The following is a 21,805-nucleotide window of genomic DNA, read 5'->3' as shown; positions in this document are numbered from 1 at the left end:
AAACATCAATGTAAAAGAATAAGGAGAGTCCTCTATGTTCAACTGGCTTTTGACAAAGGTACCAAGACAATTCAATAGAGAAAGGAGAGTCTTTTCAACAAATGGATATACAAACAGAAATAAATCAACATTGATCTTTACCATATGCCATTCACAATTTTTTTTTTTTTTGAGACAGTCATGTTCTGTCATCTGAGCTAGAGTGCCATGTCATCAGCCTAGCTGACAGCAACCTCAAACTCCTGAGCTCAAGTGACTTTACTGCCTCAGCCTCCCAAGTAGCTGGGATTACAGGTGCACACCACCACACCTGGCTAATTTTTCTATTTTCAGTAGAGATGGCAACTCCCTTTTGCTCAAGCTGGTTTCAAACTCCTGAGCTAAAGTGATCCCCCTGCCTCGGCCTCCCAGAGTGCCAGGATTCAGGTATGAGCCACCTCGCTCAGCCCATTCACAAAAGTTAACTATAAATGAGTCATAGACCTAAATTTAAAATCTATACAACTTCTAGAAGACAGAAATCTTTGCAGTTAGGGTAGGCAAAGGTTTCTTAAATAGGATACAAAAAGCATGAAACATAAAAGAAAATGATAAATTAAAAACTTCTGCCCTCCAAAAAACACCATTAAGAAAATGAAAAGCAAACCACAGACTAGGAGGAAATATTCAAGACACATACATGGCCGGGCATGGTGGCTCACGCCTGTAATCCTGGCACTCTGAAAGGCCGAGGCAGGAGGATTGCTCAAGGTCAGGAGTTCAAAACCAGCCTGAACAAGAGAGAGATCCCGTATCTACTAAAAATAGAAAGAAATTAATTGGCCAACTAAAAATACATAGAAAAAATTAGCCAGGCATAGTGGCACATGCCTGTAGTCCCAGCTACTTAGGAGGCTGAGGCAGAAGGATTGCTTGAGCCCAGGAGTTTGACGTTGCTGTGAGCTAGGCTGATGCCATGGCACTCTAACCTGGGCAAAGAGCAAGACTCTGTCTCAAAATAAATAAATAGAAGACACATATATCAGAAAAAGAAATTTTATTTAGAATGTATTTTTTTAAATACTACAACTTGATAATAAAGACAACTTAATTATTTAAAATGGGTAAAAGATGTAAACAGATACTTTACAAAAGAAGATAAATGAATGCCTACATAAGCACATGAAGAGATGCTCAACATCATTATTCATAAATGATCAGAAAAACCCATAATGAGACACCACTTACATACCCATTAAATTACCTAAAATTAAAAAGACCTACTCTCATACATTGCTGGTGTGAATGTAAAATGAAACTACTTTGGAAAACAGTCAATTCCTTAAAAAGTTAAACATACTCCTGCCATATGAGTCAACCAACCTATGATGGTAAATACCATGTTAGGTATTTATCAAGAGAAATGAAAAACATTTACCCACATGACTTGTACATCAATGTTCACAGCAGCCTTATTATAACACCCCAAAATTGAAAATAATCCAAATGTCCATCAAGGTAGATGGCTAAACAAATTATGGTATATTCATAATAAAATTCTACTCAGCAATAAAAACTATTTTTCATCTCAAAATCATTATTCTGGGTGAAAGAAATCATGCTAAAAATAAGAACACACTATATGATTTCATTTATATAAAGTCCTAAAATATGCAAACCACTGAACAGTGACAGAATACAGGTCAGTAGTACCTGCAGACAAGAGTGGAGGGAGAAACGTATTGCAAAGGGACATGAAAAAACTTTGGGGAAAGATGAAAATGTTTATCTTGATTGTGGTGATGGTTTCACAGATGCATACATGTGTCAAAGCTGTTCATGATATATTCTTTAAATATGTGCAGTCTATTGTACTTCAATTATACCTCAATAAAGGTATAAAAAATTGTAATGGGAATTAGCAGTTCTCTAGGGCCAAAACCCATCATCCTAAACGTAGAAAGACTTGGTAGTATCAACAAGCCAATAAGAGCCAAGTCCCATGTGAAGACTCTTAGGAAACTCTCCACATAGGTTTTTCTTTACTATCATGATGTAGGATTCAGAAATACACTACCCATATACCCTCTTATGAACAAGCAAAGCATCCTAAAAAAAGCAATAGTTCATATGATCGGTATGATTAACGTCTTGGAGATTAAGCCCAGATGGCTAGCGAATCCCCTCCAGATCTCTGTCTTTTATTCCTAAATGAATTCTTAAAATTCCTAAATTAATAAAAATAATCCTCAAGTATTTTTACAACATCTACTTATCAACCCAGGGCATTTGACTATTAATCTCAAACTTCCCTTTCCATAAATACAAAAACAAAAAGCTTTGTTATGATACAATGACTATGTTAATTGTAGTGACTTTATAATTTGTTGTCACTAATGTGGCAAGTCTCAGCATCTCATGACAAAGATAAAAAGTTTAGCCTATTTTCAACTCCTTTCTAACCTACCAAGAATTTTAAGAACCCCTAGTTCATTCTTCTAGGTGAAAATATTTACGTTTCATTCGAAAACTATTTTAGTTCATCTTGTTATCCTTTGCAGACTTATTTAATTCTATCTAATCTTTAAAAGCTGCGGTTCTCTATGGTTTCCTCCTTTACTTTTTTCTAGTCTCATTTCTCAGCATCAGTTCTCAAACTTCACAATTTTCTAGGAAACTGGTTAAAAATAAGGATTCCCACATCCTAACCCTAATTATTCTGATTCTGACTAATAAATGTGGCCCATTAATCTTTATGTTTTTAAACAATTATCCCTAAGTGACCAAGGTACACATTGAGAAACTCTCCCTCATTATCTCATGAATACTCTCATCTTGTGGAAGAAAATATGATGTTTCTAATTCCTTTTATAGCTGATGATTCTTAATTCTGTATTTCAGACCAGCTCTTCAGCTGTGGTCCAAACCCACTTAAGTTTGCTCCAAATGTTGCTCGTCATCCAGAAATTCCTAGTTCAGTGAATGACTCCAATATCTACCTGGTTGCCAAAGGCAGAGGCTCTATCTTCCTCTTATTTACTTATCATCACAACTTGTATATTCCCAAAATATTGTTACCACCATTGGCCATCCTTCATTTGTCTCTTAGGTTACTGTAATAACCTCTGAACCACTTTTCCAGTACCCTTCCAAATCTATCCTTCATAATGCTGCCAGAGTGACCTAAGACCAATATCTGGCTATGTCATTCCCTCATTTAAAACCCTTCTAGCTGCAACTGAGAGACCCCTTCTAAAAAAAAATAAAATAAAATAAAATAAAACCCTTCTAGGATAAAATCCAAACACCTTAGCATGCCCCTGCTAGCCTCTCTAAACGATCTCCCTGCAATTCCCATCCTCCATGCCAGTTATATATAAAACTACTTGCTAGCCCATTAACGTCTTTTACATGTTCACATGCTTTTCTCTCTCCTGAAAAATGCCTTCTCCACCCAGCTAACTGCATTAATCCTCAATTTTCAAGTCTCTGCTTAGGAGTGATCTGTTCTAGTAATCCTTCACTTTCAAACTTTCACTCCTTTTCCCCAAAGGCTATATTAAATTCCCATTTTAAAATATTTACTTATTACACTGTATTGTGTTGATCTACTTGCCTATCTCCTCTTTGAGACTGCTAGTTCTGTTTTTCATGTCTGTATATCTAACCTACTACACAGCTGGCACATAGCAGACATTTATGTAAATGTCATCAGTAAATGTCATCTGAATAAATGAATCCATGTAATGGCAGTTTCTAGTCAACAAGAATCTTCTCTTTTGTATTAACCATGGAAAAACTTAGCACGTTCAGTGCCCAAAATAATAAACCTGTCTTGCAGCCAAGTAATTTGAAAATACAAGGATTTCTTACAGCCATTTTTATTGTCCTTCACAAGTTCATCAATATATTTATGAGCACAAATTTGTTATCTAAAGAAATGCAGGACTACCACTGACTCATACGTTCCATTTTTATTATAATTTGTACTTTCTTTTTTGCAAGCTAGGTTTTTCACCCCCACACTAGATTTAGACCTGCACTGTCCGATCCAGTAGCCACTAGCTACAGGTGGCTATTTAAAGTTAGTTAAAACTGAAATTTAAATACCAGTTCCTCAGTCGCACTAGCCACATTTCAAGTGCTCAAAAGTCACAGGGGGGTAGTGGTCATGATACTGAAGAGTACGGATACAGAACATTTTCATCATCACAGGAAGTCCTACTGGACAGCGCTGGCGACACAATTATAAACGGACTTCAGAAAAACCTCACTTACTTCTTAGCTCCCACGATCCTCGAGCTCCTCTGCTGCTTAAAGGATGTGGGTCCCGGAGTCTAACAAATCACAAGCACACAAATGAGTGCTAGGAACTCCTAAACCTCGACCACAAAAAGACGAATTCCCCCTGTGCCCAGAAGAAATGACGCTCTCCCAGGGCCACTACCTCAAACGGAAGAAGGCAATACTTTTTAGTAAAGGCGTACCGTTCTATCTTCCTACACTGTAAAGGCGGTTAACAATACAAGAGCCTTCATCTTCCCCCATTCTCCAAAGCCCTGTACCAGATAGAGGGTCTAAAGGGGAGGTGAAAAGAAAAAACAACGGCACTGGCAATGTAGAAGGAATAGAAATTAATGGCAATCTGGCGAGGAGCTAAGTCCAAAGAGGTGGGGAACAGCAGCAGAAAGTGGAAAAGAAAAAGGGGACAGGTGATCTGATCTAGAAGGGTGGGGCCTACGATGGGCTCTGATAAAGCCAACTCTGAGCAAGGGACAAAAGCGAGGGACCGCGTGTTCCGGGCTCCACAGCGCTACCTCTAAAGCATAACGGTCAAACCAAGAAACTCACAGCGGGTACTGCACCAAGTCTGGAAGACATCACTCCCTCTCCACGCCTAACAATTTCACCCAAGGGCTCCGGCCAGATCAACGCCACTTCCGCTCTCCTTTCCTCTCCCGGATGTGCGCTCGGCCCCGCCTAGACCTCTTCTGAACGTCTACTTCCGCCTAGCAGCTTCCGAGGGGGCTGCGGCCGGAGGGAGTCACGTGACGAGCCACCCTCGATTCCTCTGAGACCCCGCCCCCCGACTCCCCAATGGTAGTGCGCGACCTGGGAGCCGCGGGTGGACTCTGGAGAGAAGGGGCGGAGTTTGGAGCCTTAGCCCGGCCTTGAAACCTCTCTGCCTCCTGTTCCAACTCTTTGCACCCCACTTTGTGTCCTTCCAGCCTCCCTTCTGCGCCCACCCGGCCAGTGGTCTTTCTAGATGCACATCGAGATCAGTTATTGCCCCTTTATTGATCTTAGAGAAATTACAGACCCATTCTTGCCCCCCACCCCCCACCCCAGGTAGAGAGATGTAGAAGCCTTTCATTGCTGAGGGCGCAGTAATTGGAGGCAGTGGCTGCTCAGGGAGTATCCAAGAAAGGGCAGCTAGGTGAAGACTTGAGGGAGACGATAACAGGGGCCCATCTCGCCTCATCTGCTAGCTTCAGGCCTCCAAACTTGCCCTGCTTTTGGATTGTCTTGTGTGATCCGCAGGAGACATGTTTGAGTAGTAACTCTTGAAATCTTGAGATAAAGTATGCCTGGGCCTTTCCCGAGGGGAACTGTGCTTGAGTCTCTCCTTAGGGGGACTGTGTCGACTCCTTTCAGAGGGACTTTGAGAGGTTCTGTTAGTGGGACTGTCATGGGTTCTCTCAGAGTGACTGCGTCGGCTCCTATCAGAGGGACTGCGATGGCTCCTCTCAGAATGACTGCGTCGGCTCCTCTCAGAGGGACTGCGATGGCCCCTCTCAGAATGACTGCGTGGGCTCCTTTCAGAGGGACTGCGATGGCTCCTCTCAGAGGGACTGCGATGGCTCCTCTCAGAATGACTGCGTCGGCTCCTCTCAGAGGGACTGCGATGGCCCCTCTCAGAATGACTGCGTGGGCTCCTTTCAGAGGGACTGCAATGGCTCCTCCTAGAGGGACTGCGATGGCTCTTCTCAGAGGGACTGCGATGGCTCTTCTCTGAGGGACTGGGTGGGCTCCTCTCAGAATGACTGCGTGGGCTTCTCTCAGATTGAATGAGATGGCCCCTCTCAGAGTGACTGCGTCGGCTCCCTTCCAAGGGTCTGTGACTTCTCTCAGAGGATCTGTGACGTCTCCTTTCAGAGGGACTGTGATGACTCCCCTCAGAGCGACTGTGGCAGCTCCTCTCCAAGGGTCTGTCATGTCTCCTCCCAGAGGGACTACGAGGGCTCCTCTCAGAGAGACTGGGAAGGGTTCTCACAGAGGGACTGCGAGGGCTCCTCTCAGAGAGACTGGGAAGGGTTCTCACAGAGGGACTGCGAGGGCTCCTCTCAGAGAGATTGCGAAGGGTTCTCACAGAGGGACTGCGAGGGCTCCTCTCAGAGAGATTGCGAAGGGTTCTCACAGAGGGACTGCGTGGGCTCCTCTCAGAGAGATTGCGAAGGGTTCTCACAGAGGGACTGCGAGGGCTCCTCTCAGAGAGATTGCGAAGGGTTCTCACAGAGGGACTGCGAGGGCTCTTCTCAGAGAGATTGCGAAGGGTTCTCACAGAAGGACTGCGAGGGCCCCTCTCAGAGAGATTGCAAAGGGTTCTCACAGAAGGACTGCGAGGGCCCCTCTCAGAGAGATTGTGAAGGGATCTCACAGAGGGACTGCGAGGGCTCCTCTCAGAGAGATTGCAAAGGGTTCTCTCAGAGGGGCTGCGAGGGTTCCTCTCAAAGAGACTGTGAATGGTTCTCTGAGAGGGGCTGCGATGGTTTCTCCCAGAGGGACTGCGAAGACTCCTCTCAAAGAGACTGTGAATGGTTCTCTGAGAGGGGCTGCGGTGGTGTCTCCCAGAGGGACTTCGAGGACTCCTCTCAAAGAGAGTGTGAATGGTTCTCTCAGAGGGGCTGAGAGGGTTTCTCCTAGAGGGACTGCAAGGATTCCTCTCAGAGGGATTACCTGGGTTTCTTTCCCAATACGAGCTATAGTGGTTTCGCTCCTTGTGTGTAAGTTTCTCTTTACTGTGACTGTGCCTGGTTCTCTTCATAAGGGAACTGGGTAGGATTTTCCCTTGGGGCTGAACTATGGCTCCTGGTTTGGACAAGCTCTTAGACTTTTTGATGGAGACTTCATTTCTGTAAAAGATTTCCTTTGCTCTGTGGCTGCTATCCTTTTGAACTGTACCCAAAGACTGCCCACCTGAGCTAGTTTGGGAACCTGTGGGCTTGCGCCGTTGGAGAGATCTGGGTTGGAAAGAGCTCTCTCTTTTTGGCTGTTGAGCTGATCTACATTGGTCTGTTCCTCCCCACAATATGTCCTCATGCTTAGTGGTTGAGCCTGTTGTCCTTAGCTTGGCAATTGACATCCTGTCTCTTTTGATATCTCCTGAGGAGCAATAGTCCATGGCTTTTTGTTTCGGATGGTAGTCTTTGCTTGACAAATTGTCCAGCCTTGCCCTGTCCTCGGGCTTCTGCCCAGCAAAAGCTATAACTCTGTGTGCTGTTTGGAATGCCTGCTTTAGGCCCTGAAAAAGCAGTTGCATGAACTTGGGTTGGGAGGATTTCTTAGGTTGTCTTTTTAAAGAGACAGTACTTGTCTGAGATGCTCCAACTCTCTTCCTTCTTAAATGAGATGGTAATTCCCGACAGGAACTCTCTATTGTGGTTCTACTGTTTATGTAGAATTTTGTGTTTTGTTTACTAAGTCCCTTGGTGATTCTCTTCATTGGATATTTTGAATCAGAGGTCTTTTTGGTTCTCACTTTAGCCCATTTTTCATCCTGATTGCTTTCAGAGTCACTCTCAGGTGGAGCGTGAATTTGAATGAATTCATGGTGCCCGGGGTCTCCAATTTCTGTCTTTTCTACTAAGTCAGGGCTGGCATATTGCCTCCGCCTGATATGGACTTGGACAGGAGCAGGAAACTGGGGAGACCCAGACTGAAAATCTTTTGTGGGAGTAGGACTCTTGAAAGCTTGAGTATAGGTTTTAGCTTTCCTTTGTGATGGTGATACAGGGCTCCTTGGTATGATGGGTCTGTCTCTTCCACGATACTTTGTGATCTGGGGTCTTTTCCCAGTTCGTAACCTAAAGCCAAGATGCAACCGAATCTCTCCATGTCCTTCAGGAGTGCTTACAAGGTGGAGCTGTGGATAGATAAGAAGATAAGGCCCAAAGGTGGCCTGTAATTTGTGACAGCAATTAAATCCTGAACATCGGCCACACTGTAGGCAGATAGGGTATTTTAGGACCAGACCTGAAGCTAGAGGTGGAGGCACATTGAGGGGCATTTGACTCCTTAAGAGTTTTGCTGCTATTTTTAGCTGCAGATCTTGTAGCAACTGAAACTGTTCTGAGAAGTCAGTCTTGGCCTGGGAAAGACAGCTTGGCTTGAGGGAGTATTGGGACTCAAAAATCCTTGTCTGTGAATCACTCTGTGAGTTCTCAGGCTCTTCCATTAGAACAGGATCTTCCCTACTGTAAAGTATCCTGAGGGAAGACTCTGACTTTATTGAGGCAGGAAGCTGGCCCCCTGCACATGAGATAGGCATGTGCTGAATGACTTTCTGAGATATATCACTGAGCATTGGGTTTGTTTTCCTTATTCCCACTTTAGTTCCAGTGTATTGCTGTATTATAGAAGATGTGGAGCCTCGTGTCCACATCCTTAAGGCCATTCTTTTCTCATGACTATGACACAAAGTATGTCTTTGAATGTAGCTTTTGATCACTGAAGACTGAGAAATAGTATATGGGCCTTTCTGTAGCAGGCTCTGGGAAAATTCCATCAGTTCAGCTGGAACCCCAAATAAATGCTGAATAGATTGACAGGTATCTGCAGTAGTTCTTTCTGATAAAGAAGTTTGAGAACAAAGCTTCCTTTCCATAGTGGACCCCAAGACATTCCCCAGCATTAGCATAGAGGAGAGATATTTTCTAGGTAATCGCTGCCTCCAGGCACGACTCCCACAGACATTCTGTTTTCTACCCAGGAAAGACCTGATAAGGCCTCTTCGAGCCCCTGAGTCTGCCTGGAATGTCCTGGGTGGTGACCAGCTTTGTGGTGGATGACTCTGGAGTGAGTTCTCTAGCTCCTCCATCTGCTTCCTCTTAGTCTTCTCCTTAGATATGGCATCCACTCCTGGGATCTCAGGATGTGGGGTTTCCACAGTATTTGTTATCTTATCAGAGGGTTGACTATGAAGGCCCAAGGGAAGAGTTGAAGACTGTATCATAATAGGGTCTTTGGGCTGCAAAATATCTGTCCCAAGGTTTTTCCTATCCAAAACTCTTGATACTCCTGGCATGCAAAAATCCCAAAGTCCCTCTGATTCAGATGTTGTTTTGACAGAGCTTGAAATGAATGGGGTTGAAGATCTGTGTAGGAACCTAGAGAAGTTAGTCCCTACTTGTAACTCTTCTGATGTTAACTCCTCAGATTCCCTATTTTGACACACTTGTCCTAGATTCAAATCCTCAGATTTCATGACTTTGGGAAGCTCTGTTTTTATCGCTATAGATTTCACAGCCTGAAGCCCTTGTGTATGAGTCAATACTGTAGGTTCCTCAAATGAAAATGTTTGTTGTGAGGTTAATTCTTCAGATTTAACTTGAATATTTGGTCTTGGAGTTAATTCTACAGGTTCCACCAGTTCTTGAAGATGTGGCCTTGGGAGTAAATCCAAACAATCCATTACTTCAATTGCGGATCCTAAGGCTACTCCTAGTGGTTCTACAACCTGAGGAATTGGTCCTGGTGCTAACTCCTCAGATTTTACGATTTGAAAGGATGGCTCTGGGATTAACATAGTCTTTACAATTTGAAACCCTTTCAACTCCATTTTCTCCAAAATCTGATGTGTTGGCTCTGTGATTAATTTCTTAGATCTTATATTTTGCGACCATAGCCTTGAGGTAAACTCCGAAGATCTCACATCTTGCAGTTGTGGAGTCAATTCAACATATTCTAACATTTGAGGAGTTGGTCCTGGTGTTGTCACAGACTTCACAACTTGAAGTGGTGACCCAGAGGTCATTTTCACAGATTCAACAACTTTTGGGGCATTTACTGGGGTTACCCTTACTGAATGAGAAACTTGAAGCTGTGTCCTTGCAGATTCTGTGACTTGATTTAGTGGCTTTGGACTAACCCTCCTAAATTCTATAATTTGACCCAGTGGTCCTGGTGCCATCTCTGAGTATTTCATACTTTGATTCTCTGACTGTGTTAGCCCCATTGATACCTCCTTTTGCTGCCATATCTTAGAGGTGGGCTCTACTGATTCTGCATGTCCTACAACTGGACTTGTTTGCTTTGGGGATAATTCTAAAGCGTCCTCCATTTGCTCAGAGACTGAATTTACAGATTCTGGGACTTGGTGTCTTAACCCTAGTGTTATCCCTGAAGATCTCACATGATATTGTGGTTTTGGGGTCAATTCCATAGGTTCCTCCATTTGTAGCTCCATCTTAGAAGTCAGCTCCACAGATTTAGGAACTTGATGCCCTAGCCCTGGTGTCATCCCTGAAGTAGAATCTGGGATATGATATAATGACTGTGGAATCAATACTACAGATTCTTCCCTTTGCAGTCTTTTCTCAGAGATCACTTCCATAGATTCTAAATCTTGGGGATAGAGCCTTGGAGATCTCTCTGCAAATCCAGTAGCTTGACTTATTGCTGTTGGGGTCATTCCAAGGAATTCCTTCTCTTGTAGCCTTGCCTCAGAGGTCAGCTCCAGAGCTTCTGTAATGTGATGCTTGAGCTCCAGGGTAATCCCTTCAGATTCCACAATTTTTTGCAGTGGCCTTGTATATAACTGCCCCAAATCCTTAACTTGTGGCCATGACTGAGAGAGCAATTCCAGGGTTTCTGGGGTTCGGTAGCTTTTCTCTGGAGTTAATTCTAAGGATTTGGAGACTTGATCCTTTAGTACTGGAATCAGATCAACAAATTTTGGGACTTGAAGATCTAGCTTCAGAGGCAACCCTAAAGATTCCATAACTTTACAAATACGGCCAGGAGTTGTCACCAGTGGTTTTGGGGTCAACCCCAAAGATTTCTCTACAGTTTCTGGGCCTTTATGTGCCAACCCTTGTGCCATTTCTATAGATTCTGTGGCTTGGTAAATTGGTACTGAAATCAAATTCACAGATTCAGGGATTTGATGTCTTGGCTTTGGGATCATCTCAGCATATTTTACAAATGGATGCCCTGATCTAGGGATTATTTCAGAGGATTCCATGATTTGATAACTTGTTCTTGGATTTTGCTGCCCACATTTCACTCTTTGAAACAATGACCCTGGTGCTAACTCTACAGATTTTATAGTTTGCTGCAGAGATACAGAAGACAATTTCACATGTTTTATACTTTGCAACTTTGGCTCTGAAGTAAACCCCAAAGATTTCACACCTTGTTGCTGTGATTCTGGAGACAAATTTGAAAACTTGACACTAGTCAACATTGGTCCTGGTAGGAACTTCCTAGTTGGCTCTGATGCCAACACTGTTGATTTCACACCTTCCCGTCCTAAAGTCAATTCTTGGCAATTCATGCCTTGCTGTTGGGACTCTCCTGTTAGTGCCACTGGTTTTATATCTTGAAAATATGATTTGGGTGGAAAGACCACAGATTCAACACATTGTGACCCAAGACATGATGTCAACCCTAAAGAATTCATGCTTTGAGGTTGTGGCCATGGGTTTGACTTCACAGATTTCATATCTTGAGAACATGGTTCCAATGTAAATGCCTCACATTTTAAGTCCCATTGCTCAGAGCCTGAAATCAATTTCACAGAATTTGCACCACAAAGCAATGGTGGTTTGTTCACCTCCCCAGACTTTTCATCTTTAAATGGTGGCTCTGGTAAAAATACCACAGATTTTACAGCATTTAACTGAGGACCCAAAGCAAACACAGGTTGTATAACTTGCTGCTGTGACCCAAGGTGGTTCCCCAAAAATTGGACTCCTTGAAACTGTGTCCCTGGAGTTAACTCAGAAGATTTCATACCTTGCAAGTGTGGTCCAGGGTTGAACAGAATAGATTTTGTAACTTGAGATTCTGACCCAGGGTTCAATTCAGATGGTTTCATGTCCAGTATCAGTGGCCCTGAATTAAACTTTATAGAATTTCTGCATTCATGTTTTGACTCTGAATTCAACTCAGAAGAATTCATACTTTGCATCTGTGGGCCAGAGTTTAAATCCATTGGCATTTTGCCTGGAAAGTTTGTTCCTGGAACCAATTTACATTTTATGTCTTGGAAATGTTGCATAGATTTGATACCCTGAAGTTCTGGCCTTGGATGCAACTCAGAAGATCTCATACCTTGAAATTTTGTCCCTGAAATCAATTCAAAAGATTTTACACCTTGCAAATGTGGCCCAGGATTGCATCCAAGAGAATTTACACACTGAAGTTGTGGCCCTGGAATGGGTGCAGAAGAATTTATACCTTGCAAATGTGGCCCAGGGTTGCACCCAAGAGAATTTACGCACTGAAATTGTGGCCCTGGAATGGGTGCAGAACAATTTACACCTTGTGAATGCAGCCCAGGGTTGCACCCAGTAGAATTTGCACACTGAAGTTGTGGCCCTGGAATGGATGCAGAATTCATACCTTGCAAATGTGGCCCAGGCTTGCACCCAGTAGAATTTACACATTGAACTTGTGGCCCTGGAATGGATGCAGAAGAATTCACACTTTGTGACTGTGGCCTAGGGTTGCACCCAAGAGAATTTACACACTGAAGTTGTGGCCCTGGAACAGATGCAGAAGTCACACCTTGCAAATGCAGCCCAGGGTTGCACCCAGTAGAATTTACACACTGAAGCTGTAGCTCTGGAATGGATGCAGAACAATTCACACCTTGTGAATGTGGCCCAGGGTTGCACCCAAGAGAATTTACACACTGACCTCGTGGCCCTGGAATGGATGCAGAACAATTCACACCTTGTGAATGTGGCCCAGAGTTGCACCTGAGAGAATTTACACACTGAAGCTGTGGCCCAGCAATGGGTGCAGAAGAATTCATACCTTGCAAATGTGGTCCAAGGCAGAACACTTTAGAATTTATATCTTGAAGCTCTGGCCCAGGATTCAACTCAGAAGATTTTATACCTTGTAACTGTGGTCCCGTGTTTAATGCCATAATACTTTTACACGGAATCTGTGGCCCTGGATTCAATTCAGAGGACTTCCCACTGTGCAATTTAGGCTCATGTTTGAATTCTAGTGATTGCTCATCTGGAAGCTTTGTCTTTGTGCACAACTCAGATTTTATTCTTTGCAACTGTGGCCCAGCATAGAACTGTAAAGATTGGGTATCTTGAAGCCTTGTTCCCAGGCATAACTCAGATTTCACATCGTGCAACTGTTGCTCAGAATTGAATTCCATAGATTTCACATCTTGCGGCTTTGTCCCTGTGCATAACTTTGAAGATTTTCTATGTTGCAAATGTGGCCCAGGACTAAACACCAAAAATTTTACACTTTGATGCTCTGGCCGTGGGTTCAATTTATGATATTTCTCATCTTGCTGCTGCTTTCCACCACTGAACTCAGAAGGTACCACATCGTGAATCTTTGATTCCAAGGCCAACTTAGAGAGTTTTGCAACCTGCAATTCTAAGTCAGGGTTGATGTCTGTAAAGTCTGTAGAGTTCATTGTTTGAAGCTTTATCAACTCAGATTTCACACCTTGCAACTTTGCCCCAGGCTTGAATCCCATAGATTTCACACCTTGAAGGCTTATTGCTGGTGTCAACATAGATAATTTCTTATCTTGTAACTGTGGAGGTGAGTTGAACCCCAAAGATGTCCTATCCTGTACCTTTGTTCCTAGAGTCGATTTGAAAGATTTCACATCTTGCCATACTGGCACAGGCATGAACTCCAGAGATTTCATTTTTTGAAGCTTTGTCCTTGGGATCACTTCAGATTTCATATCCTGTAAGTGTGATCCAGACTTGAACTCCATAGCTTTTACATCTTGAAGCTGTGTTCCCAAGATCAAGTTAGAATATGTCATATCTTGCAACTGTGGGCCTGAGTTGAACTCTACAGATTTCCCACCTTGAAGCTTTGTCTCTTGTCTTAACTTAGAAGATGTTACACATTGTAACTTTGGACCATGGTTGAACTCTACAGATTTTACTTCTTGAAGTTTTGTTCCTTGAATCAACTCAGAAGATTTTTCACTTTGTATCTCTGATCCAGAATTGAAGCCCATTAATTTCACACCTTGAAGCTTTGTGCGTGAGATCACCTCAGATGATTTTATACCTTGAAAGTATGGTCCATAACTGAACTTCTTGGATTTTACATCTTGAAGTTTTATACTCATGAGCAAATCAGAAGGTTTTATATCTTGTAACTGTGGGCCTGAGTCCAGCTCTACAGATTTCACACCTGGAAACTTCCTCCTAAGAGTCAAATCACACTTTTCACCTTGTAACTTTGGACTAGGTTTAAATTCTACAGATTTCACACCTTCAAATTTTTCCCCTGGTATTACTTCAGAAGATTTCATACCCTGCAAGTATGGCCCAGAACTGAAATCCATAGATTTTACATCTGGAAGCTTCATACCCATAACCAACTTAGAAGAGTTCACATCTTGCAACTGTGAGCTTGAATTGAATTCCACCAATTTCACTTCTTGAAGCTTTGTCCTCAGTATGGACTCAGAAGATTTCACACCTTGCAACTGTGACCCAGATTTGAAACCTATAGATTTCACATCTCGAATCTTGGTCCTCTTGGTCAAGTCAGAAAATGGTATCTCTTTTAATTGTGAGCTGGGGTTTAACTCAATAAATTTCATATCTTGGGACTCTGTCTTAGGTATCAACTTAGAAGATCTGACACTTTGCCTGTGTGGCCCAGAGTTGAACTCAGATTTCATATCTTCAAGCTCTGTCTGAGTAGCCAATGCAGATGGTTTCATACTTTTCAAGTGCAGTAGGAAGTTCACCTCTACAGTTTTATCACTTTGTAATTGTTGCCCTTGGCTTAATACCCTAGATTTCACCTCTGAAATCTGTGGCTCTTGTGTAAACACTAGAGATTTCACATCTTGAAGCTGTGTTCCTGGGGATAACTCTAAGGTTTTCACTTTTTGCAACTGTGGTCCTGGGGTCAACTCAGAAGATTTTACACCTTGTAAATGAAGCCCAGATTTGAATGCCATAGATTTTATATCACAGAGCTTTGTCCTTGAAATTGGGTCACATGATTTCATACTTCTCAACTGTAGCCCAGGTTTCAAATCAATAGGTTTGAACCCTTGAAGCTGATGCTCCCGGAGTGATGCCGAAGGTTGTATACCTTGGAGCCTTGGCCTTGGAGTCAACTCAGATGTCTTCACATCTCTTAATTGTATTATAGAGGATTTCGATTCTACAGTTGTGACACCTTGAGATTGTGAACCAAGATTAAGCACAGATTTTATACCTTGGCACTCTGATCTTGGGATCCACTGAACAGATTTCATACTTCCAAGCTGTGGCTCTTGGTTTAACTCCACAGTTTTCATGCCTTGAAGCTGTGACTCTGAACTTGATGCCAAAATTTTCCCTCTTTGCAGCTGTGCTCCTGGGGACAACTCAGGCATTTTCATACACTGCAACTGTGGTCCAAGGTTAAATTCTATAGATTTTGCACCTTGAAGTTTTGGCCCTAGAGTGAATTCAAATGACTTCACACCTCCAAACTGCATTGAAGGTTTCAACTCTGCAGGTTTGAAGCCTCGAGACCGTGACCCAAGATTTAACCCTAGAGATTTCACACCTTGGAACTCTGGTCCCGGTATCCACTGAAGAGATTTCCTACTTCCAAGCTGTGAATCTTGTTTTAACTCCACAGTTTTCACACCTTGAAGCTGTGGCTCTGAGGTTGACACCAGAATTTTCCCTCTTTGCAACTGTGGTTCTGGGGACAATTCAGGCATTTTCACACACTGCAACTGTGGACCAAGGTTAAACTCCATAGATTTTACACCTTGAAGTTTTGGCCCTAGAGTCAATTCAAATGATTTCACACCTCCAAGCTGCGTTGAAGTTTTCAATTGTACAGGTTTAAAACCTCCAGACTGTGACCCAAGATTTAACCTTGTAGATTTCACACCTTGGAATTCAGACCTTGGTATCCACTGCACAGATTTTGTACTTCCAAGCTGTGGCTCTTGGTTTAACTCCATAGTTTTCACACCTTGAAGCTGTGGCTCTAAGGTTGACACCAGAATTTTCCCTCTTTGCAGCTGTGCTCCTGGGGACAACTCAGATGTTTTCACACACTGCGACTGTGGCCCAAGGTTAAACTCCATGGATTTTGCACCTTGAAGTTTTGGCCCTAGAGTGAATTCAAATGACTTCACACCTCCAAACTGCATTGAAGGTTTCAATTCTGCAGGTTTGAAGCCTCGAGACTGTGATCCAAGATTTAACCCTAGAGATTTCACACCTTGGAACTCAGGACCTGGTATCCACTGAAGAGATTTCATTCTGCCAAGCTCTGGCTCTTTGTTTAACTCCACAGTTTTCATACTTTGAAGCTCTGGCTTTGAGGATGATCCCAGGTATTTCACTTGGTGCAGCTGTGGTCCTGGGGTCAATTTAGGAGATTCCATACTTTGCAACTGTGGCTTATATTCAAACACTTTAGCTTTTACATCTTGCATATTTGGTTCTGGAGTCAATTCAAATGATTTCATACCTTTCAACTGTAGGTCAGAATTGAGGTCTATAGATTTTACATCTTCAGATTTCGACTCTGGAATTAATTCCAAAGACATTACATCTTCTGGCTCAGACCCTCTCTTCAATTGCCATAAATTCACACATTGCTGCTCTGGTGTGTTTATAGATATCTGACCTTCCTCTTCAGGCCCAGGAGATAAATCCACAGGTGTCATCCCTTGAAACTGTTGCTTTGGAGCTAAATCCACAGATTTTACACCTTCAAACTCTTGTCTTCTGGGTACATTCACAGATTTTACTACTGGCCTCTTTAGCCCTGGGATCATCTTCACAGATTTTACACATTGCAGCTGTGAATCTGGAGTCTCCTCTACAGATTTTAAACTTTGAAGCTTTAAACATGGGATAATCTCCACAAATTTCATATCTTGCATTTGTGGCTCTGAAGTTATTTCCTCGGGTTTCACATCTTGTAGATGAGGTCCTTGAAGCACTTCCATAGATTTAACATGTTGAAACAATGGACCTGGTGCAAAAGCGATAGACTTCTCACCTTCCATCTTTAGCCCAAATTTTAATTCCACAGCTTTCAAATCGTGCAGCTGTGTACCTGGTATGAATTGCCCAGTTTTTAAATCTTGAATGCTTAAACCTGGAGTCAACTCCATAGATTTTGCACTTTTAAGCTTGGAATCAGGGGTAATTTTCACAGATTTAACATCTTCTATCTGTGAACCCAAGGTTTTCTCCACAGATTTCCCACTTTCCAGCTGTGGACTTGGGGTTATCTCCACATATTTCATACTCTTCAGGCATGGTCCTAGAGTTAAATCCACAGATTTCATATCTTCCAACTCTGATCCTGAGGTCAGCAATTCAGATTTTAAACCTTGAAGCTTTGAGCCTGCTGTTAGCTCCCCAGATTTCACACCTTGTGCCTGTGGCTCTGGGATTAATCCCATAGATTTGACATCTCCCAATTCTGGCTTTGGTTTTAATTGCATAGACTTCATACCTCCCAAATGTGACCCTTGAGTTAACTCCAAAGCCTTCATATCTTCTAGCTGTGGCTCTGGGATCAGCATCTCAGATTTTAAACCTTGAAGATTTAAGGGGGTCCACTTCACCAGATTTACATCTTGCAACTGTGACCCTTGGATCAACTCAGAAGATTTCACACTTTGCAACTGTGGTTTTCTGGTCAACTCAGAATGGTTTACACCTGGCAACTGTGGCCCAGGCGTCAACTCCATAGATTCTGCATCTGGTATCTGTGGCTCTGAGACTAATTTACAAGAAATTTCAACTTCTAACATTGGCCCTTGGTTCCCTGCTACATACTTTACACCTTGAAACAGAGGCTCTGGTACTAATAACTCAGGCTTAACCCCTTTCCCCTCTGGCTCTGGGGCCATCTCCATAGATGTTACCCCTTGTGTCTTTGGCCCTGGGATCAACTCAGAAAATTTTACGCATTGTAGCTGAGGCCCTGAATTTAACTCTGAAGATTTCATACCTTGAGGTTGAGTTCCTGGTGTTAAATCAATAATTTTGACATCTTGTAGCCATGGCTGTAGGTTAAGCCCTACCTGATTCATACCTTGAAGCTCTGGAAATATATTTGCTAATTTGGAATCTTGCAGGCCTAACTCTGGAGCCAACTCCACAGAATTCACACCATGAAACATTGATCCAGGGGTTGATTCCCCAAATTTGACACCTCGAAGCTTTGGCCTTGAAGTCAATTCAGAAAAGTTGCCATCTTGCTGCCATAGCCCTAGGTTTACTTCCTCAGATTTCATGTCTTGAAATTGTAGTTCTGAGGTCAAATTCACAGACTTCTTGCTGTGAAACTGTGATTCTTCAATGGATAGAACAGATTTCAAAACTTCTACACATGGCCCTTGACTTAACTGCAAAGATGACTCTGGTACAAACTCTAGAGAATTTATATCTTCAAGCTGAACTCCTGGAATCAACTCCACATGTTTGAGATCTTGAAGATTTGGCTCTGGGATCAAATCAGAAAATTTGACATCTTGCAAGCACGGTCTTGGGTTTAGTTCCACAAGTTTCACACTTTGAGTTTGTGGTTCTGGAGTCGACTGTACAGATTTGACATTTTGATGCTTTGACCCTGGAGTAAAATATGACAATTTGATTTCCTGTGTTGGGGAATCTGAGGTTAATTCATCAGATTTCACACCATAATGTGAAGGTCCTGAGATTAAATCTACAGGTTTTTCTCCTTGAAGAAGTGGCCCTAGAGATAATTTTGAAAATCTGACACTTTGCAACTGTGGCCCTGGGGTCAAGTCCATAATACATGGTTTTGGTCCTGTAATTAACTTTTCAGATCCTACCACTAATGGGGATGCCACACCGGTTAACTGCGTAGATTTCAAATGTTGCAGTAGTGGCTCTGATTTCTCATGTTGTATCTCTGGTCCTAGAGTCAACTCCAAAGATCCTGTTTCTGAATATGATAGTGGCACTGTCAACATCTCTGATTTCACACTTTGTATCTCTGATCCTTGTTTAAAATCCAGAGATTCTTTTATTACGTGTTGTGACACTGGAGTTTCTCCCATTGCTTTTACAAGATGGTGCATTGTCTCAGGAGTGCCTTGGAAAGACATTGAGCTCATCTCCATAGATTCTGAAGTTTGGCTCAATGGCCCTGGAATAATCCCTAAAGATGATTGTTTCAACGCCATAGATTCTTCCACTTGGTGACAAGTGTCAGATATCAACTTTGCTTCTGTTCCTTGATATCCTGGCCCCGAGATCATCCCTAAAGATTTTGAGGATTGATGCCATGGGGTCAATCCTTCAGTCTCTGTGGCTTGATAATTTGGTTTCTGGCTCAGCTCTGCAGAATTTATTACTTGAAGTTGTGTCTGTTTGATCAACTCTCCATATTTCATACTTTGCACCTGTGTCTCAGGAATTAATCTCCTACATGCTACCATTTGAGGAGTTTTTACATCTTCAACCAATAGTACTGGGGCTATCTTCTTAGATCTGATATCTTGTAACCATGGCTTTGGGGCCAAATCCATAGGCATTTTATCTTCCATTAGTGCTCTTGAGGTCAAATCCATGGTGTTTAAATCTTGCAACTGTGAACCTGGGGTTAAACCCCCATGTTCTATAACATGTGGCTGTGCTGGTGGAATTATCCCCATGAAATCCATGGCTTGTAATAGTGCCACTGGAGTTATTTTTATGATATCCATAACTTGATGCAATGGTGTTGAAATCATTTCCAGTGATTTTTTGTTTTGATGTTTTGGCCCTGGAGTAATCTTCACCTGTTCTATGACTTTATGCTGCAGTCCTGGGGTAGTTTCCACAGTTTCCATGACTGCATGTTGTGGCCTTAGACTCATCTTTTCTGGTCTTATGGCTTCATGGTCCAACAATGTGTTAATCTTCACTGACTCCATGACTTGATATTGTGGTGTTGGGGTCATTCTCATTGATTCTATATGTGGATGTGATTTGTTATTCATTCCCATAGAATCTATGACTTGAAGCAGTGCTACAGGAGTTACCTTCACATTATCTGTGACTTGATTCAGTAGTCCTGAGGGTATCCTCTTTGGTTCCAAACCTTGGTGCTGAAGCCTTGGGGTGACCTCCACTGATTCAGTGACTTGATTTGGTGATATTGGCATTACCCTCACTGTTTCTGTGGCATCCACTGGTTGCACAACTTGATTTGGTGGCTGTGGGAACAAACCCACAGATTCTATCACTTCTGAATGTGAATCTGGGATCATCCCCATTGAATCCATGACCTGAAGTAATGCCAATGGAGTTACCTTTATATTATCTGTGACTTGATAAGGTTGCACTGGGGTCAACTCCACATTAGTTGTTTGTGTCTTATGCTGATGTATCCTTTTTTCTGGAAGACCTATGACCCTCGGCTCTATACCAAGCTCTAGCATATGTTTGGGGTCTTTCTTCAGTAAAGTGGTTTCCTCTTGAATTATGTTAACTCCTAAACTTCTGGGAGTTGGAGTGTCCATTGATGTAACTAAAGGCTTGGATCCAAGGATTTGGGGGCCATCCACAGGTTGTAACTGCTTATCTGAGGTAACTGACCGTGAAAATTCTGTTTCTGTCCTATTTAATCCAGATTCCACTCCAATTTTCACATGGAGCTGAAATGATGGAAGGTCTGGGGATTTATTGTTGATATTTTGTCCAGTGCTTTGATAAATGGGCATAGATAACTGGCTTTGGGGTTTCTCTGGTTCAGGGAATCCTCCTTGCACTTCCATTAAATAATTCAGCATTGCCCATGATTCCCTTACAGGCAGAGGCACCTTTTGTTTCCGCAAAGTACAAACCTTCCAAGACATATGTCCTTCTAGCTCCCCCCTAGCCAGAGGAGAGAGCTGGATTGAAGCCGACCTTGGGGGTCGTGGTCTTTCCTTGGAAACAGAATTTGGCCCATGATCTGATGTCAAATGCCTCTTGCTCCTTCTCTCACCTTTTGTTTTCTCTTGTTTGTAGATATTTAGGTGTCCAAAAATAGAATTGCTAAAAGGGCTTTGAGGTTGTAAGGGTGAATGATCTATCAAATTCTGAAAAAGTTTTGATTTTTCAGGCTCTGACAACTGAAAAGGAGGCAGGGAGGTGCCTTGGTTCCTGAACACAAATGGTTGTTTTTTAGGGGAAACAGGTAAACTATGGCTCCGGAATTGCCAGGTTGTTCCTTCAGAAAAGACAGGAAGGTGAGACAGCCTGGAATTAATACATGATGGTCCAGAGGAGCTGCTGTGGTCAATAGAATGTTTTTCCTTCTTACAGTCACAACGGGGTAGAATAGCCTTCTGAGCCACAAGAACAGAGGAGGTGGAGGAAGAAATTATATCCTGTGATTCAGGCAAACCCATTGCCAGAAGACTTGATCTAAGAAATAAAGAGAAAAGTTTCCATTTTCTTTGAAGTAGGAAAAGGAAAAGTAGGAAAAGGAAAGAGAGTGGCCATTTCAAATGCAAAATATTTTTGGCCTGAGGGAGAGTTGGGGGAAAAAGTTGCTTTCCCCAACATCAATTACTTATGGAAAAAATTCCTCCACCAGGACAAAGGGAGGCAACAGCTCTCAT

General features: G+C 42.7%; 2 protein-coding genes across 6 annotated transcripts in view; both read right to left on the bottom strand.

Annotated features, from left to right (window-relative positions):
* Positions 1-5,011, bottom strand: part of ZNF512 (zinc finger protein 512) — a 40,318-nt gene extending 35,307 nt beyond the window's left edge. For 4 of the 5 annotated variants that reach the window (XR_001160207.3, XM_012788292.2, XM_012788294.3 and 1 more), the window contains exons 1-2: positions 4,831-5,011; positions 4,258-4,316 (exon numbers count right to left, since the gene is read on the bottom strand). Coding sequence is in view for 3 of the 5 variants with exons in the window: in XM_012788292.2 (XP_012643746.2) it covers positions 4,258-4,316; positions 4,831-4,860 (89 nt within the window). In the remaining 2 variants the exon portion in view is untranslated. The remainder of the gene's footprint in view (positions 1-4,257; positions 4,317-4,830) is intronic. The other variant, XM_012788296.2, reaches the window with a different exon arrangement.
* Positions 5,012-5,276: 265 nt separating this feature from the next.
* The window catches only part of SPATA31H1 (SPATA31 subfamily H member 1), a 30,540-nt gene continuing 14,011 nt past the window's right edge, over positions 5,277-21,805 (bottom strand). Inside the window, exons 5-8 of the mRNA XM_076000444.1 lie at positions 13,278-21,608; positions 13,021-13,139; positions 6,690-12,852; positions 5,277-6,473 (exon numbers count right to left, since the gene is read on the bottom strand). Coding sequence (XP_075856559.1) covers positions 5,471-6,473; positions 6,690-12,852; positions 13,021-13,139; positions 13,278-21,608 — 15,616 coding nt within the window. The 3' untranslated portion in view covers positions 5,277-5,470. The remainder of the gene's footprint in view (positions 6,474-6,689; positions 12,853-13,020; positions 13,140-13,277; positions 21,609-21,805) is intronic.

The sequence above is a fragment of the Microcebus murinus genome, chromosome 3 (genome assembly GCF_040939455.1).
Source record: "Microcebus murinus isolate Inina chromosome 3, M.murinus_Inina_mat1.0, whole genome shotgun sequence".
In the NCBI taxonomy this organism is placed as follows: Eukaryota; Metazoa; Chordata; class Mammalia; order Primates; family Cheirogaleidae; genus Microcebus; species Microcebus murinus.
The sequence above is the reverse complement of the archived record's forward strand: the minus strand, read 5'-3'. Positions and strand labels throughout refer to the sequence as shown.